This window comes from Mustela erminea, chromosome 1 (assembly GCF_009829155.1).
Source record: "Mustela erminea isolate mMusErm1 chromosome 1, mMusErm1.Pri, whole genome shotgun sequence".
Classification (NCBI taxonomy): Eukaryota; Metazoa; Chordata; class Mammalia; order Carnivora; family Mustelidae; genus Mustela; species Mustela erminea.
In genome coordinates, this window is record NC_045614.1 from 53,107,849 (window position 1) to 53,126,216 (window position 18,368).

General features: G+C 40.4%; 1 protein-coding gene across 9 annotated transcripts in view; it reads left to right on the forward strand.

Annotated features, from left to right (window-relative positions):
• ATG7 (autophagy related 7) overlaps window positions 1-18,368 on the forward strand; it is a 243,768-nt gene that overhangs the window by 16,993 nt on the left and 208,407 nt on the right. For 8 of the 9 annotated variants that reach the window (XM_032327289.1, XM_032327300.1, XM_032327241.1 and 5 more), the window contains 5 exons: window positions 232-286; window positions 7,980-8,097; window positions 10,081-10,158; window positions 13,678-13,794; window positions 15,099-15,248. In XM_032327289.1, the coding sequence (XP_032183180.1) occupies window positions 232-286; window positions 7,980-8,097; window positions 10,081-10,158; window positions 13,678-13,794; window positions 15,099-15,248 (518 nt within the window). The remainder of the gene's footprint in view (window positions 1-231; window positions 287-7,979; window positions 8,098-10,080; window positions 10,159-13,677; window positions 13,795-15,098; window positions 15,249-18,368) is intronic. The other variant, XM_032327316.1, reaches the window with a different exon arrangement.

The following is an 18,368-nucleotide window of genomic DNA, read 5'->3' on the forward strand; positions in this document are numbered from 1 at the left end:
GAGATTGGAAATTTTTTTTCTCAATGAATCTTTTTTTATAGTCTGGGCAAATTCCTCCAATTTAGAAAAGCTCTGGCATCTTCTGCTAAGTCCCTGTTGAATATGGATGACCAGGAATTGGACAGGGCACTTAGGGCTCAAGAAAGAGAACAAAATTATTCACAGACATTTTAGTTATGAATGCTGCTATTACTGACTCATAATGGAAAATGTGATAATGCTTCTGTCCAGGTGATTCTGCTGGGCTGCCAGCTCGCTTAACATTGGAGTTCAGTGCTTTTGACATGTGAGTATTTTTTTTTCTTTTTTTTTTGGCTTAAAATCTAAAGTGTTTGCTTTCTGTGAGGAATGAACATTCTTAACTTTAAACTTAGGTGAGCCACAGGGGGACCTTTGGGTAGCCCCCAGAAGCAGGGCCAGCTTTTCACTTCTCTTGTAACCCCCAGAGACAAGTGCTAGATGCACAGAGACAAGTGCTAGATGCTTAGGACTATTGGATATACCTTTTTCCAGCAGGTAATTATCAGAGCCTATTAGGTGTCAAATATCATCTAGATTGGTTGAGATGTAGATAGTAGCCCTTCTGCTTTGGATTTTATTTAATATTTTGTGATTCCTTATTGATACTTCTTCACTTACTCCTTCAGTTGCTTATCCATGGACATCAGTGAACATTTATTAGGCTACTTCTACATACAAGCCACTGTGTAAGGCATTATACAAAGAAACACGACATACAGTCTCAAAGAGGTTTTTTGGTTTTTGTTTTTTTTTTTCCCTGGTTGGGAGCCATAGGTACTGCTGGAGAGAAGAGAGACATTTATTGACTTAATTATGCAGGTGTTTTCATATACATAATCCTTTCAGACCTGCCAGATGTGATTTTTCTCTTTTTTTCAGACGAGGAAACTGTGGGTCAGAAGGTAAAATGGCTTGCCCAAGGTGGCTAAATTTAGAAGCAGAGTGAAATAGATTTCTGAAGTTGTAGTCTGAGTAGCCATATTCTATAGAAACAGAAAGACCAGGAGGGGGATACTATTTTAGGAGGAGGTTATACTTGGTTTAAAATATGTTGAGTTTGAGATGACATCATCTGGTGGAAATGCCCAGGAGGCCCTGGAGTCAGGGAGAGGGTCGTCCATGCAGAGGAGGTCTAAGGGAGGCTCTAAGAGAGGAAGACTATCACGTAAGAAGAACAGAGGGCCAGACTGGTGAGTGGATCTGATCGGGGGTGCAAGAAGGAAGATACAGAACTATCAAAGGAAATAAGAATTCTCAGAGAGGAAGAAGAACCAGAAAAATGCTACAGAAACCATAGATGGATGCTTTCAGGAAGGAAAGAGTTGATCAACAGTGTCAGAAGCAGAAAGGTCAGCATTCAATGCAAGGGTCATTGGATTTGTTGATTAGGCTCTTTGCAGTCTCAAACTGAATTCCACACAGAGAAGTGGAGCTGAAACCATATTGAGGGGTTCTGAGACGATTAGTACTTGAAGAATTGAAGGCTTCAGTGTAGTCAGTGCTTCCACATTATACAGTGTTGTATTAGTTTCAGAGGTACAATATAGTCACTCAACAATGTCACATATCACCTAGTGCTCTCATCATGACAAGTGTCCTTCCTAATCCCCAATACCCATTTAACCCATCCCTTCATCCCCTTCCCCTCTAGCAACCATCTGTTAAAGATAAAAAAACAGAAGAGTCTGTTTCTTGATTTCTCTCTCTCTTTTTTATCCCCTTTGCTTGTTTATTTTGTGTCTTTAAATTCTTAAGTTTAATTTCTTAAATGCAGGAAATCATATGGTATTTGTCTTTCTCTTATTTCTCTTATTTCACTAGGTATTATACTCTCTAGCTCCATCCATGTCATTGCAAATGGCAAGATTTCATTCTTTTTTTATGGCTGAATAACATTCCATTGTATATATGTATATCTCATCTTTTTTATCCATTCATCAGTCAGTGGAAGTTTGGGCTGCTTCCATAATTTGGCTATTGTAAATAATGCTGCTGTAAATATTAGGGGTGCATGTATCCCTTTGAATTAGTGTTTTTATATTCTTTGGGTAAATACCCGATAGTGCAATTACTGAATCATACAGTAATTCTATTTTTAATTTTTTGAGGCGCCTCCATACTCTTTAACACAGCAACTGCACCAGTTGGCATTCCTACCAGCAGTGCGTGAAGGTTCTTTTTCTATACATCCTTGCCAATGCCGGTTGTTTCTTGTGTTCTTGATTTTAGCCATAGAATATATTTTTAAAATCTCTCAAAAAGTCAACACATTTGATTCTTCTATCTCAAATTGCAAAATTTAATGGCGTAACATAAATCTAAAATGGTATTAGTCCTTTTCCCTATACCAGGTAAATCAGGGATCTGATATGCTGAAATAAATAACATGTCACACTCTGAGGAGAAAGAAAGGCTTAGGAAAAATAAACAAAACGTGGTCCTAGTAAAAAATATATTAGTCTTTTTATCTTTAAAAGGTATGTGTTGGTGTTTCTTGTTCTCTTCAGACCTTTCTTGCTCTGTAATAAATTCCTTGTGATTGCTTGTCAAAACAAGTCAAATCCTGGTAATCTCTCTCTTGTTTTGGTAGAGATTAACTTACCTCTGAAACAATTACAAGATAATAAGGAAAAAAACTGACAGTGTACAAGCATTAAATTAGCTGGAGTTGTTCAAGGGGGCATATGAGCAGTGTAGTTTTAATATGATCTCAAGACTCTAACATTAATTAAAAGCTAAACTTGCTCCCATCTTTACTCTGGACTAGACTGAAGGGTTATGTTCTGTTTTTTGTTTTTTTTTTTTTTTAAAGATTTTAATAATTGTATTCTTAGGAACAATTAGTTACAGGAAAAAAGTAGTTCATAGAAGTTAGGTTTTGATCTTATTACAAAATCCAAACATCTTAAAATCAAGTGATCCAGAAATTTTAGTTGATGGAGGTAAGAATATCTGTGATTGCACAGCTATGACTTTCACAGAAATTGCTTGATCTGACTGGTCATATCTTTTCTTTGCACTGTTGAATACCTGCAGTGTTGGAGGCTATGTGGTTGAGGAGATGGGCAGGAATGAGGCGTGGCCCTAGTGGCAGTGCTGGATCCGGCAAGCCTCTTATCTAAGGCGGGTTAACTCTCTTACCTAGGATAAGTGCTTTTAATTTCCTCACATTCAGTTTCCTTATCTCTGGCACTTGGCTTCTGATCTTCCTTCCAGTTTTACAAGTCTGTGATTTTCTGAATCTGTCTTAGGATGGTTAGTGTTTTGGTCTGAGTGTTTGTATCCCTGCCTTTCCTATGTTGTAAACCTGATGACCCTGGTGATGGTGTCAGGAGGGGGGGCTTTGGGGAGGGGGTTAGGTCATGAGGCAGAGGCCTCATGAGTGGGGTCAGTGCCTTTTAAGAGACCGCCAGAGAACTAACACGCCCTTTCCACCACTTGAGGATGTGGAGCTAAATGGGCAGTCTGTGACTGGAAGAGGGCCTTCACCAGAACTGGACCTTGCTGACACCTTGATCTTGGGTTTCCAGCCTCCAGAACTATGAGAAATAAATTTCTGTTGTTCATCAGCTACCCAGTCTGTGATATTTTCTTATAGCAACCCCAACAGACTAAGACAGCTAGGGAGTTTAATGGAAGTACTTGGAGTACCACAGAAGAAAGGAGTTCTTCATATGCAAATTATTTTCATTATTATTCTTTCTTTGTTTTTATTGCCTTACACCTGCATGGGTTTGTAAGGGAAATCGTTATAAATTTACTCATCAGATGCTGAATGCCTCTTACATGCAGGATGGGTAGGTGGTAGAAATACAAAGACTTGGGAAACATGGGGAATGGATAGAGGTAGAAGATACATGTTTGCATTTTAGTGTGCTCTGTGGTGTAATAAATGTGAAAAGGTAATGCTTATTTCAGAAATACTTATTGATTGCTTCCTCTGTATCTTGACAATAGAATGTGCTAGGCACTGGGCATGGAGAGAGGAATAAGGTACAGCTGAAGAGCTAACAGTCATAGTACTCATTTGTAGATGTCAAGAGTATCTCAGCTTTGCATAGCACCAGATAAATCCCTTATTCTCTGAGTCCCTGGAAGCCTAATGGGTCTCTGCCAGGGGTTAGCACCATAAGAATCCTGTTCTCCACATTGTATGAGGTGAATTAGCAGTCAAGTAGTATTTTGTCAGGCATCAACCATTTTGCACTGGAGAGAGCTGTCTTAGTGTAGGGTATACTGCTAAACCAGACTCCAAAACGTAATGGCCCAAACACAAAAGAGGTTTATTTCTTGCCCACTTAATAGTCTGGGACTGGGGTTCAGTCTTCTTACCTCTAAGGCTCCCATCATTCTAGAGAGCTTGTATTTGTGTATTGCTTAAAACGGAATTGTAGGGGGCACTTGACTGACAGTTTGTGGAGCATGTGACTCTTAAACTGAGGGTCGTTGCGTTCAAGTCCCATGTTGGGCATGGGACCTACTTAAAATAAAAGTATCTTAAATTCCACATAGGTATTTAAACAAAACATAAACATAGGGAAAAGGAAGGACAATAAAATAAGAGAGAAGGAGACAAACCACAAGAGACTCAACTAGAGGAAATAAACTGAGGATCGCTGAAGGGGAGGTAGGTGGGGGGATAGGGTAACTGGGTGATGGGCATTAAGGAGGGCACATGTTGTGATGAGCAATCGGTTTTATATGCAAGTGAGGAATCACTAAATTCTACCCCTGAAACTAGTACTATACTATACGTTAGCTAACTTGTTCGAAATAAAATCTTGAAAGAAAGACCAAACAAAAAGTTAAAAAACAACAGCAACAACCCAACAACCTGAATTGTCACTTTGCCTTGCCAGGCAAGGACATGCATCACTTTGCTCAGGTTCCACTGGGGAGAGCATGAGTCTGGGAAGCGTGGTGCCCCACCTCAAGCAGCATATATGTACTCTATTTCTGTTTAAGAATGGAAGAGTAGATTTTGGTGGACAATCTCTGCATAATTGTGAAATTGATTCATTAAAGCATTAGTTTTCTGGGCTTCTTTCCCTTGAGGAACATTTTATCTTTGCAGTCAGAAGAAATATTTTTTTTACTAAGCTTCAAGTTGGACTTAATTAGAGAAATAGAAAGCATAACCCTTGCCCTCAAAAAAACTCTAAAAAATAGTTAAGGAAATTAGACTCATATGCAAAATCATCAGCACAGAACAGAGACTCTCTTAATCTCTGCTATCTCATTAGCCCCTAACACAGATCTGACATGTACTAGTTGCTCATATAACTGCTGAAATCAATTACAAGCAGTCTAAATGCATGGCTTCCAAAATGGGATGTGGTGCGATTGGTGGAAAGACAGAAGTGGAATCTGTTAGAGATGTTGCAAAACAGACACTCACAGATAACTACAAAAAGCATGATGCATGCCCCCAGACTAAATATAACTTCTAGGTTCCCAAAGTTCCTCGTAGGCCTGCATAGCTGTGCAGTTAGAACAGAGATTCCTCCAAATAATGCAAAATCACCTCTGTCTGTCTTCTGGGGAATTTATTCTGTCCTGGCCACCACCCTGCCTGTCTGTCCTGCCTTTGGCCAGGTATGAATAACAGGTGCAAACCAGCTTCAGAACTTCCCTCACTCAGGGCTGGGAGACTGAGTGAAGTGCAGGCTGAGTTCCTAGAGATAGCATCCCCAAGGAGGTCCAGGCTTGAGACCTTTCTAAAATCAGTCCTTTACCTGTTTCGTCTACATCATTGGGAGTTCACAGTTGGCTTTACTATCTGGGAAAGATTTCTAATTCTGATCTTTTAACAGTTTCATTGAGATATAATTTACATATCATAAAATTCACCCTTTTAAAATGTATAAGGCAGCAGTTTTTACACTTGTGTATTCACAAGGTTGTGCAGCTGCCACCACCAATTCTTGAACATTTTCATCACTCCAGAAAGCAAGCCTATACCTATAAGCAGTTACTCTACATTCTTCCCTTCTCCCACTCCCCAGGCCCAGTAACCATGATCTACTTTCTGTCTATGGATTTGCTATCCTGGGCATTTCATATAAATGGAATTTTAGGAAACTAAACTAATATGTGTCTAGGACCAGGATGTGGACTAAATTCTCTTGTTTCGAAGTCCAGGACTCTTTCCACTCTTCGTCTGAGCCATCTCTCTTCACTTGTTGTGGAACAAGTGAACTTGAACCTGGAGAGGTTGGCAGAATGGCTTTTCCTCCCACTATCACTTTTTAAATTTGTTTCCTTGGCTACCTCCCCTGGTGGGACTTTACTCATGAAAAATTCTTCCCTTTGAAACTTCATCTTATGCTCTCTGATTAACTTGCATGAGCACTAATGTTCTAGGAGCCTGGCCAGCATGCTGGCAGTTACTTGACTTCCCATGATGACACTTCAACACTGCATTCACATACCTGGGACAATCAGGCACTTAGGAAGAAGGGTCCCTTCTTTTTGTGCATGTATCACAATTAGAGCAGAGCTTTGTCCCTTCTAGTTCAGCAGTAATTTCATAAAGCCAGGTCTGAATGTAGGGGGCCTAGTGTACCAACCACTACTGTGCTCTTTCTTCCTCCCTCTAGGTTGAGTCTTGCTCCTTTGTGATTTGTCTTTTTCTTTAAGACTGTCTTTGATGTCCTCCTCCTACGTCAATGAAAAATATTTTATTGGAGTAGAGTTGTGAGAAACAGCTTATGATTTGCTAACTTGTCAGCCCCCAAGGGAAGGCTCTGGCCATTGAGTTACTTTTTCCCAGGACTTGGCATTTGCGCCCCAAAGACAACATTTGGCACGGCCGCCTTGGCCACCCATTACACCCCCACACACCTGGTCTAGGTTTCGATCCTCTATCCTCGCAGCCCCTGTGAACCCAATTGTACAGATTCCAAGAGACATGAGGTCTTTGAAACTGTACAATCAATAAAAATGCATTCTCTCTGCAGTAGTTGTAATTGACAACAATATTAGACTCCTAATGAAATGAGTATTTTCATTTAGCATCTGTAACCTCTAAAACACAAATTAATCATTTCAGAGAGGAGACCAGATATTTCCACATCTGAGTTTGTACTTAGAATTAACTTGTCTTCTTCCCCCCTGATTTTGATTACTCTGAAGACCGTAAGGGGACAGTATAGAGTGTGATACACACGTGACATGACAGATTGGCAGGTAGCCCAGGTATGACACATTTTGTCTGTGTGACTCAGACCACCACCGGAAGTTGGCTCAGTAGCATCTCTTTGTGGAGCCTGTTTAGGCTGAGTGAGGTCTGGAAACAGTCAGAAGAGGGAGACATGTTCCCTGCCCTCAGGGAGCTTACTGTCCTCTAGTCGGGTGTCTCTGATGGTCAGTCTTAAAGATACACTAAAATGTAATGCTCAGTTTCCTGTGCCAGCCATTACCAGAGAAAATGGGAGGTTCTTCCAGGAAGGAGATGGTTTGGAGCAGGGCCTTGAAGCCTGTGAGGGTTTGAGTAGGGATTAGGCAGCTCAATACCTTGGAGTCTGCTAGTTTTGGCTTCAGATTCCTGCCCCGCCTATCTTATGTGACCTTAGGTGAGTTACTTAAGCCTTTAATCAGGAGAAAGAGTTGTTGCAAAAATGCAAAACTTGTACAGTTCTTGGTGCAGTAGAAGTTCCATAAATAATGTTTCCCTTTCAGGTTAAAGATGAGAAAGGGTAAAATCTAGATAATGGATGTATATTTGAGGTGAAGTGGGAGGTGGTGGGCAGTGGAAGAACAACAAGAGGTGAGGGTAAAGAGAATATAGAGATTTTGTGTGTGTGTATAGTTCCAGTTTTTTAGTTCTTAAGCAAGGATGTTCATGTTTTCCCAAAGAGATGTGTGTTTGATTATCTTTTTGCCCTGCAGAGCACTGTCTTTTTTCTCCCACTGCTGTCCCATCTTTGCCTGCCTAACCATGTTTCTCCTGTGTCTAGGAGTGCTCCCACGCCAGCCCACTGCTGCCCAGCTGTTGGAACGCTCTTTAACACCAACACACTTGAGGCTTTCAAGGCAGCAGATAAGAAGCTACTTTTGGAGCAAGCAGCAGATGAGGTTAGCTGGGAACTGATGATGTATCTGTCCTGTCTTCCCTGGTCTTGGTAGGCCCAGTGGTTCTGATCAGCTGTATGGGTCTGTCAGGGAAACTAGCATAGAGTCAGTACTTAAAGATCCTTGCAGGCTTTGGTTTATTTCCCAGAGGGGGTTCTTACAGTCTCCTGCATTGGCAGGAAGTTCAGGGAGAAGACATTGAGCCTCTCAGCTGGGGATAGGCCGGAAAACCATGGCAGGGCAGTTGTGAAAAGCTTTGCTGCTGTTCTCCAGTTAGCATTTGGAAGCAGTTTGACCTGTCTTAATTAAGAGTTCTATCCCTGTTTCTACATGCCTTTGGGTTCTCTCTTCTTTGTGCCACATGGCTTTCCAGTCCTAAACACTGTAATGCTGTCAGAGATGATTATATTATCTCTTTGTATCTTTAAAGCTAAATCTAAACTACTCCATCTAGGGCACCTTGGTGGCTCAGTGGGTTAAAGCCTCTGCCTTTGGCTCAGGTCATGATCTCAGGGTCCTGGGATCGAGTGCCGCATTGGGCTCTCTGCTCAGCAAGGAGCCTGCTTCTCTCTCTCTGCCTACTTGTAATCTCTCTCTCTCTCTCTTTCTGTCAAATAAATAAATAAAATCTTTAAAAAAAAAGAGTATGGGTGCCACGGTCAGAGAAGGAGATCTTCTGCCTTTGGTCTTAAGGAAGGCATCCCTAACATCCCTTGAGATGGAAGTAGCTTGTGACCCAGGTGATGATGGTGGTTTTTCTTGGCCTGCAGCTTGACTGCTCCTGGGCTCCTGGTCTGGCAGCACATTTCAAAGGCTGTCTCCAAGGAGCTGGGTTGGGTTCTCATCCATTTTAAAAAATCACAGATTGTTCCCCACAGAAATCCCACCCCTCATCCTGCGGCTCAGCCTTTACCCCGATTCACACGCCCGAGCATTTCCCCCACCCTCTTAGTTTTTCGGACATGGGGCCTACTCTTCTCTGCTCCAGCTCCTTCAGGGCTATTATGTCAATAGTAGGAAAAGAATTCTCTTTGTTTATTTCCTTCTTCCACCCAGTGGCTCCTTTGGTGCAGCTGTTTATCTTGCATAGTGACATAAAGTTTAGTAGCTAATCTTAGCTACTAAAACCTTGTGTTCAGCAGCTACAGACCAGTACCAGCTTCTGCTTCTGGTCACACTACTTGCTGAGTATGCATAAACTCATTCTCTTTCCTTCATGTCTCAGGGCAAGATAATCCCAAGTGATACTTTCAGAAATCCCCTATACCTAGGTCAAATCACTGCCTCCTAGAACCCCTTCCCAACCCAGTTCAATGCTCCTCCCAGGAATTCCACATCTTTTTGAGGTAGCATGTCCTAACTGGTGGTGTATCTGGACATTTATACCTGTCTCCCTCACTGAACCCAAAGCTTCTTGAGGGTAGGGACTGTGTCAGGGTTTTTGCTGTTGTTGTTATTTTTAAAATTTATTTATTTGTTAGAGCATGAGAGGGGAGAGGGTCAGAGAGAGAAGAAGACTCCCCATTAAGTAGGGAGCCCAATGCAGGACTAGATTCTGGGATTCCAGGATCATGACCTGAGCCAAAGGTAGTTGCTTAATCCACTGAACCACACAGGCACCTGGGACTGTGTCTTTTATTCTATAATCCTGATGTGCCTGTAAGATAGTAGACAATCAGTAAATATTTGTTGGAGGAAATAATGAAGGCATGAAAATGGCCTGCTTTCCTCCTTGGATGCTGAGTCTGAGTGAGAGGAGGCTCCTGGGTTCTGTCAATTTCCTCAGCCCCCACAGGGAGTTTGTTTGCGGTGGTAGAGAGGCCATCCAGAGTGGCCAGAGTGAGGTAACAACCCACTCTAAAGCCTGGGGTAAGTGATGTTGGGCCTGGAGGAAGGAAGCGCTCAGAGCTTTTCACCTCTATACTTCATTTGTGAGAAGCTCAGAGACACCTGAGAACTGCCTTGACCCTTCTCTTCTTCTGACAGATATGGGAAGCTGTAAAATCAGGTGCTGCTCTCGAAAACCCTGTCCTTCTCAACAAGTTCCTCCTCTTGACCTTTGCAGTAAGTAAATGTACTCTCAGTCATATTTAGACTGCTGAAATGCCCCAGTCAAGTCCAGGGTCCCAGTAGGATGGTCTGCGCTCTTCTCACTGAAGCTACTACCTGGTGTTATTGAATTCAGAGCTGTTCAAGAAACACTCGTTTGATAAGTCGCCCAATAGTGTTGGCACTTATCACCAGTGCAAAGTTAATTCATTCTGAAGATACTGTTGCTAGTTGCATGGTTAATGGAACACCGAGACCCATGTCTTGTTGTTCGGGACAGTCAAGTCAGCTTTAGGGAATAGTGGTTCTTTGTCACCATTATCTTTGTTCAGTACAGTCCTACAGAGCTCAGTTGCTGGGTCCATCAGCATAAGGAAAAGATGACATCTTGGGGATCCTGGCTATCCCCCAACAGCTTCCAGGCTAGAGGAGTTCACACTGCATAGTTTGTCCAAACAGCTATGTTTTTTTAAGAATGAAAAATGTTTTGTGTAAGTGTAACATCAGCTGCCTAGGGAAGTAGGAGCAAGGACCTGGTCTCTGGTGGGCAGTGTGGGGAAATGGAAGGGTTGGTTATAGAGACCAGCCATATACACTGCACACGTGTATGTGCATGTGTGTATATCTGTATACATATATATCTCTGTGTAAAATAAAGTTAGCCTTTCTAATTAAGTTGACTGTGTAATATTCTATCAAGTGTATGTTCTTTAGACTCTTGTACATCTAGGTTGTTTCTAATATTCACTACTTTAAAAAATGCTGCAGTGAACGGTATTGGCCACACTGATTTTTATTTCTGCTCATTTTATTTCTTTAGGATAAATTCTTTGGAGAAGGCATATAAACATATTGATGTTAACATATATTGAGTGTTTTGTTTTATCAGCTTCATCAGCTTTGGATATTAATCCTCTTCCCCACATCTATCTCTGCCTTCCCTCCCTCCTCTCTCCCTTACTCCCTTCCTTCCTTCCTTCCTTTTGCCCAGTTATAGGTCTTGCCTTTCTTCTTCCTTCATGAACTAATCCTCTGTTTCTTCTGAATGCTGCCTATCTGATTTGCTGCCCAAGGCAAAGGAGAGAATGATAAAAATCATACTGAAGGCCATGCCAAAGGGAGGCAATCTATAAGGAGCACATTTCCTAACAAGTTATAATGCTCTCTGTGTAATAGCGGGAGAGATATAAAAATGTTTAAATTCTTTATGAGATTACTAGCTGTAGTTTGGAATTAATTGTATAAATTTGAGCAATTTTGTAGATCTGCTACTAAGAGATATATAAGTAGTGCTAGTTAAAGATTTCTAGGTTTGTTACTTTAACATCAATACGTTTTCTGTATCAAGAATTCTGTGTGTTTGCCCTGCTGCCCTTTCTACTGATCGTTCTTAACCTGCCTTTTAAAAAAACTAAAAGTCTCTTCAAACACAAAAGGCTTTATGTTTAATTTAATTGAGGTCCTTTGTATCCTGAGAAGAATTTCTAAGAAATTCAAGCCTTTTTCTTTTGAAGATAATCTGATAAAGCTTCTTAGAAATTGTGAGGTCCTTCATCTTGAATTGTTTAACCTTTGACTAAAGATCAGTTATGACAAATCATATAAGTATAAGGAAGAGAATAATCTGTGATGTTTTACTTTCCTTTCTGCTATTTTTAGGACTCAAAGGAACGGACACTTTAATTTCTGTTTTATAGTTTGTTTTGCCGCCATCAAAAGGGAATTTGTTGGGGCGCCTGGGTGGCTCAGTGGGTTAAAGCCTCTGCCTTCTGCTCAGGTCATGATCCCAGGGTCATGGGATCAAGCCCCGCATCGGGCTCTCTGCTCAGTGGGGATCCTGCTACCTGCTTGCTCCTCTCTCTCTGTCTGCCTCTCTGCCTACTTGTGATCTCTGTCTGTCAAATAAATAAATAAAATATTTTAAAAAAAATGGGAATTTGTTCTTAGTTGATCAGAGAATAGCAGAATTAGAGACTGGAAACTATAATTACTAGATTTCCTCACCCAGACATATGTTTATATATACATTTATATTTAAAAAGTTATATGGTAAAATTTCCTTTATATGAAAAGCCCAGGAAAAGCAAATCCATAGAGACAGAAAATAGATGAGCGGTTCCCAGGGGTTGGCGAGAAGGGGGAATGGGAAGTTCTGTGGATGGGTGTTTTGTTTTTTTTTTTTTTAAGATTTTATTTATTTATTTGACAGACAGAGATCACAAGTAGGCTGAGAGGCAGGCAAAGAGAGAGAAGAGGAAGCAGGCTCCCTCCTGAGCAGAGTCCAATGCGGGGCTCGATCCCAGAACCCCGAGATCATGACCCGAACCGACGGCAAAAGCTTTAACTCACTGAGCCACCCAGGCGCCCCATGGGTGTTTCTAATTAATCAACTGATGGGGGCTTTTTACACTTTAACATGATAACTTTTATGGTGTGTGAATTATATGTTAATAAGAAGTCATCAAACAACTATTCTTTATTCTTAGCAAATCAAGAAGAAATACTGATTAGCCAAATCAATAAACTGATGGAGAAGCTATCAAACACCGATAGAACTATGAGATCCACCATAGGAGTAACTTAGGCCACAAAAGCTGTAAGAATTCAGAGGCAAGAGCATCCAACCTAAGTGGAACAGTTTTCAAGAACAGCTTCATGAGTCATTGTCCCTGCCTCCCTTCCCCTGGTGGAAGATATACCTTTAAAGATGTAATCTCGGTGTTGCTGATGCTCCTTTGTTCTCAGAACCTCTTCTGTGACCCATGGCTATTAATCATGGACTCACTTTATCTCTGCCGGTATAGAGAGTGAGCTGCCTGAGGGCTCGACTAGCTTTTATTTATCTTCTTATTGTCAGAGTGTCTAACGTATTGCTTTGTACACGGCAAGTGTTTAATAGTTGTTTACTCAAATTACACCAACAAGGCATTTCTGAAAGCAGTGTTTTATTATCGCAGGCATGTAGAGGTTATGGATGGCACAACCTTTTCAATAATATGCTCCATTCATTTGACTCTGAAGAGTGTAACCATGTCTGCTGGTTGGGCCTTCCCAGATAGTATAGTACATACTAGTACCTTAGTATGTGTGGTACTAGGACAGAACTTAAATTTCGGAAACAGAATTCTACCCTCCTCCCCATCATTCAGTATCTTTGTTTTGTTCAAGTACTTCACCTTCCTCTAAGCTTCAGTTTTCTGTCCATAAAATGGGATAATAGTTACGTCCTGGGGTGGTTTTGTGTATTTAACAGCGATGATGGTAATTGCCAGTTAACACTTTCTGTTAGCAAGTGGCTAATATGTTTATCATGAGGTATTAGTGTGTGGTGTATGGGAATATTTTAAGAGAAAGACAGAAATTCTGTATTCTATCATGAGCTCTGTTGGAGATGAGACTTTCTGACCAGCTGATCCTATTTTGTGTGCATCAATGTGTCTATCTACATGACGATAGGGAAATTACATTAATGGATGCATTCCAGTTTAATCATAGGTGCTAATCTCATATCTTCTGTTATATCCTTTCTTCTAGGATCTAAAGAAGTACCACTTCTACTATTGGTTTTGCTTCCCTGCTCTCTGCCTTCCAGAGAGTATACCCCTCATTCAAGGGCCGGTGGGCTTGGATCAAAGGTTTTCACTAAAACAGGTATCAAGAAATTAAATAAAAGGCAGGCAAAATTGGGTTTAATACATTTGAATACTTCAGTTCATTCTAAAGACAGATAGGTACTTGTCTGAATGGAGAGATGGTCACCATGGAGTCCTACAAAGATGGTACTAGGAGCATACTTATTTACAAAATGTAAAAATCATTTTGAAGGAGTACTGAGTGATACTTTTTTAAAGTTTTCAATGACATTTGGTGAAAGGCTAAGCTGGTAGGGAGGAGTTATAGGAACATGTTGAAAGTCTGCAAGAATTTGCCAAAATGTGGTTTTCACTTTCACTATAGAGGATCCTATGGCAGTATACTTTGGGAAGAGTCTTTGAGAACAAGTAGAAGACATTCTACCACCCTCACACCAGGTTGTGGAACTTCTACATCAGAAATGGTAGACAGAGATCTAGTCTTTTTGGTCTAAGAAAGACAATATAGTCATCAGAGATGGTCTAGTGGAGAGCAGTGAAAATAATCAGGCTAGTAGAACACAAACCCTAAATCAAAGAATTCCAGTTGTCGTTGAGGCAAGGATTGAGTGGCAAGATGATTTGAAATCATGAAGCACATTAATCATTAAACCATGAATTCTAACACCAGGGAGAAACCCTCATTGATGAAAAAATAGTAAGTTTGGTTAGGGCAAATTGAAGGTTGTAGTTTTGTGGAACTAATTTCCCAAGAAGAAAGACAAGTAGAGGAAAAGGATAATGCCATGGGACTGACAGCTGATGTAAACAAGATTTCTTTTAGGAGTGACATAAATATTCTAAAATTATCCTACATTTTATAAATATTCTAAAATTATTGCACTGATGGTTGCATAATCCTGCAAACATGCTACAAACAGCACTGAAATATGCACTTTACATGGGTGAATTGTCTAGTAAGTGAGGTATGTCTCAGAAATGCTGTTATTTTATGGAAAGGTTCAAGGTAAAATTCATCAGTGGTGGATTCAGTACTTGGTTATTATAGGAGAGAAATAATGTTTGGAGCTCTCTCTACACCACTGTGATTAACATCTTAGGGAGCCACCATGCTGTACTATAAAGTGTCCCCTCAAAACCTCGTGCCCCTCTCTAAGACACACCACCATGCACGTGGAAAGGGTTACGTAGAAGTGAAGGGGTACTATTTGGGTACTTCTATGTTCATTTGCTACCAAAGAATAACAGGGGTATGCTCAGTCATTTCTAGTCTTCTGGCTTTAACGTACCTTTTATATTAATTTTTAGCTCAGAACTAGAAAGTAATTGTCTGGAGAATAATTCAGTGTTTCCTGTTCTTAGATTCAAGGCCTTGAGCGTGCATATGATGATCTTTGTCAAACAGAAGGAGTCCCAGCGCTACCTTACTTCTTAATCAAGTATGATGAGAACATGGTGCTGGTTTCCCTGCTTAAACACTACAGTGATTTCTTCCAAGACCAAAGGACAAAGGTCAGAAAAACTCTGAGTTTTGTTTTATTATTCTTAAAAAAAAAAAAAATCTGATGTTCATGTCTTAATAGATCATTGCAAAATTCAAAATCACTTAGATTTCTTTAGCCCTCCAAGGAATGTTGTGGAACATTCTTTAATCTTCATCCTCTCTCAGCCCTGCTGTTTCCAGATCAGCCTCTCCTCCAGATTTTCCTAGCTCTTTTACACCTCAAAGTAATTTTGGGTTCCTCCTTTCCAATTCGTGATAAAGTTATTTCAGTTTTCCTTCCTGATATATTTTGTATCTGTATTTTAACTTATTTCCAGAGTTACCACCATAGTTCAGGCCCTGATTACTTCTGTTCTGGACAGTTAGAGTCTCTTGCTTCCATCCTGTTTACCACCACTTGCTTCAAACTACTCACATTCACCCTATCATTCAGTGATCGGGTTAATGGTGTCTTCCATCTGGCTCCAGGCCACTTCTCCTGCTTCATCTTCTGTTGTTTTCCTCATAAACCATTGCTCTCAGGTGAGCTTGCCTGTTTTTTCAGAGAATCCTCACCCTCACCCCTACTCCCACGAATCAAGTCTATGTAGGACTTTTTCTATAACTCTCTTTGACCTCACACAGTATCATCTGAAACATACTCTGTGTGAAAATCCTGAGAAACTCTCCTTGTTGGAATTCCAGTTCCATGGTGAAGCCTTCTCACAGGGTGGCCTGGCCGTGTGTAGTCTTTCCTTTTTTGATCTCACTGCACTTACTTTCTGATCCTCATTTTCTGTCCTGTTTGCTTATACAAGTTACTTTTTGTTCTATCCTAGATGGTAAGCTCCTAAAGGGCAGAGCTTGTATCTTAATGTATCTGCATCTACAAAATATCTTAAACTGGTCTTAGGTCCTCAATAAAATTCTGAACAAATGAAGAAGTACTGTGTCTTTCAGAAGTGTATATAGTGAGCTATCTCAGTCATATAAGGGATTATACATTAAAAATAAACAACTGATGAATTTTATGAGCTTACGAAGTCAGGTGGGATAATTTCATTAGCCATGTAGATATATCAGAGTTGAGAAAAGAGAGACCTCTAAAAGATGCCCTGATTATTTCTTAGCCTGAACTTAAGATACCTTTTTTTAAGTGCATTTTTTTCTCAACTGTATTAGCATTTTCCTTCACAAAATAATACTTTATTAGGCACTAAGCATTCCGTTTTCTCTCCTCTTTTTGATCTTTTTTGAAAGAGCCACTACGTGACTGGAACTCACAAATAGCTTATCACTTTAGTTTGGACAGTGCTGGTTGGTTGCCCAGTGGGAGAGTACTGGCCGATAAATGAACTGCACTAAGGATGGTTCCATTTGTGATTTTTATTTCCAGCTGCATCTTTCTGTTTTTAAATTTTCTTGACGTTATTCAACTATTATTTTAAGGTATCAGGTTTTTTTAAAGTGAACATTTTGTATATTTCCTACTAATCTTTTTCTATTTTTTAAAGACTAAGATGATACCATATTATTTTTTATTGTAACATTTAGCATAATACTGTTACACTCTGTATCAACTTCCTTTCTGATAGATAACATCAAATTTTTGACATTTAGTTTTCTGATACTTCTTCATTATTAGGAGCTTCCCTGTGCATCAGATTCCTGCCCTCTACCCACTTACCTTGAATTATTTCCTTAGGAAGGATTTTTAGATAGAGAACTACTGACTTAAAGGGTTTGGACATTTTAAGGTCTATGATCAGTGGTGTGCTCGTAAATGTTTGACAGCTGGCTCTCTGGTGGGGCAAAACCCTGATTGTGTATGTTTGCTTCTTTTCATGGTGTCAGTCCTCCCACCATGGCCAAGTTCAGGCTGCCAACATGAAGTCACAGAACGCAGAGATGGGAAGAGATGGTAACAGTTGGCTTTCCCAAGTCTGTTCAGGCCAGCTCTGGCCTACCACTGCCTGTCATAACTATGGCTCACAAACTGTGCTGGTTTTACCTTCTGCCAGCCATGCACCCAGACCAGCCCTGGGATGTTACACATTTTACACATTTGAACCAATTAAAAAAGGGCCTCATTTACATACTTCATTCCCTCAGTGAGACTGTGATTCCACTTACTGGTCATGGTGACAACCGCATCATTAACAATTAGTTGTCTTTCAAGCCAGTGTTTGTGATTCCATCAAAAACAGCCCATATCTCTGTGCCATTGCCAGTCTTTTGGGAAAGCTTGCTTGAGTCTTCTGCTTTCCTCAGAGCAGTTATTGAAGATTGGGTGTTTGGGAAACATTTTGTAATTTTAACAACATTAGCCTTTAATTCTGGGGTTTTAAAATCTTTGGACAGGAGCGAAGCAAAGGAACAGCAATTGGTATGCTATTAGCGGTCCTCTTTCTTCACTTAGCAAGCTCCACATCTTGGCAGCTGTCTGTGACATTGCAGTGCATTAGATACTTGGATTTTTGTGTCCTGTACTTTTAAAACATGTAATCGCCTTTGCGCGTTTCCTGTTACATCAAGTATTTGAGTAGTAGATGGCCATTTGTCAGATAAGTGTATTTTAAGGGAGCAGTGTGGAAATTTCTCCAGCTGAAAGTACTCAAGTTGACAATTTTGCCCTCTTTTCTTTCTCATGTACTTTTTCAGCAAATAACTGGGTGGACCATAGCCAGAGCATGACTGAGCTACTTCAATGAATTGTGTGCTCTCGGCCAAGTAGAAAGGAGCATTTATTTCGACAATCTTCTAAACAAAGTTTTTTTTCCCCCAATTACATTTTGCTTCTTTCTACTGATTGGTATTATAAAAGAAGTGATTTGCCCAGCTTCACACAATGATTGTGTGACAAAGCCAGGTGGAGAAGGCAGAACTCTTAGCCCATAATGATTTGTGACTGCCACTACCACCAACAAAAAAATCTATTTACCCAAACAGTTAAGCTGGCTTACCTAGCATTGTGCTGACTAATTCCTACAGTTATTGAGGTTCCTGATTTGGTTCCGAAAGCACTTAAAGATTTTGGAATCAATTTTGAATCATCAAAGAAATATTAAAGGATGTTCAGCCTAATGTCAAATGGATTCTGTCGTTTTCCTGTCTGGATGCTTGCTTTTTGTACTCATGCATGCCTCATG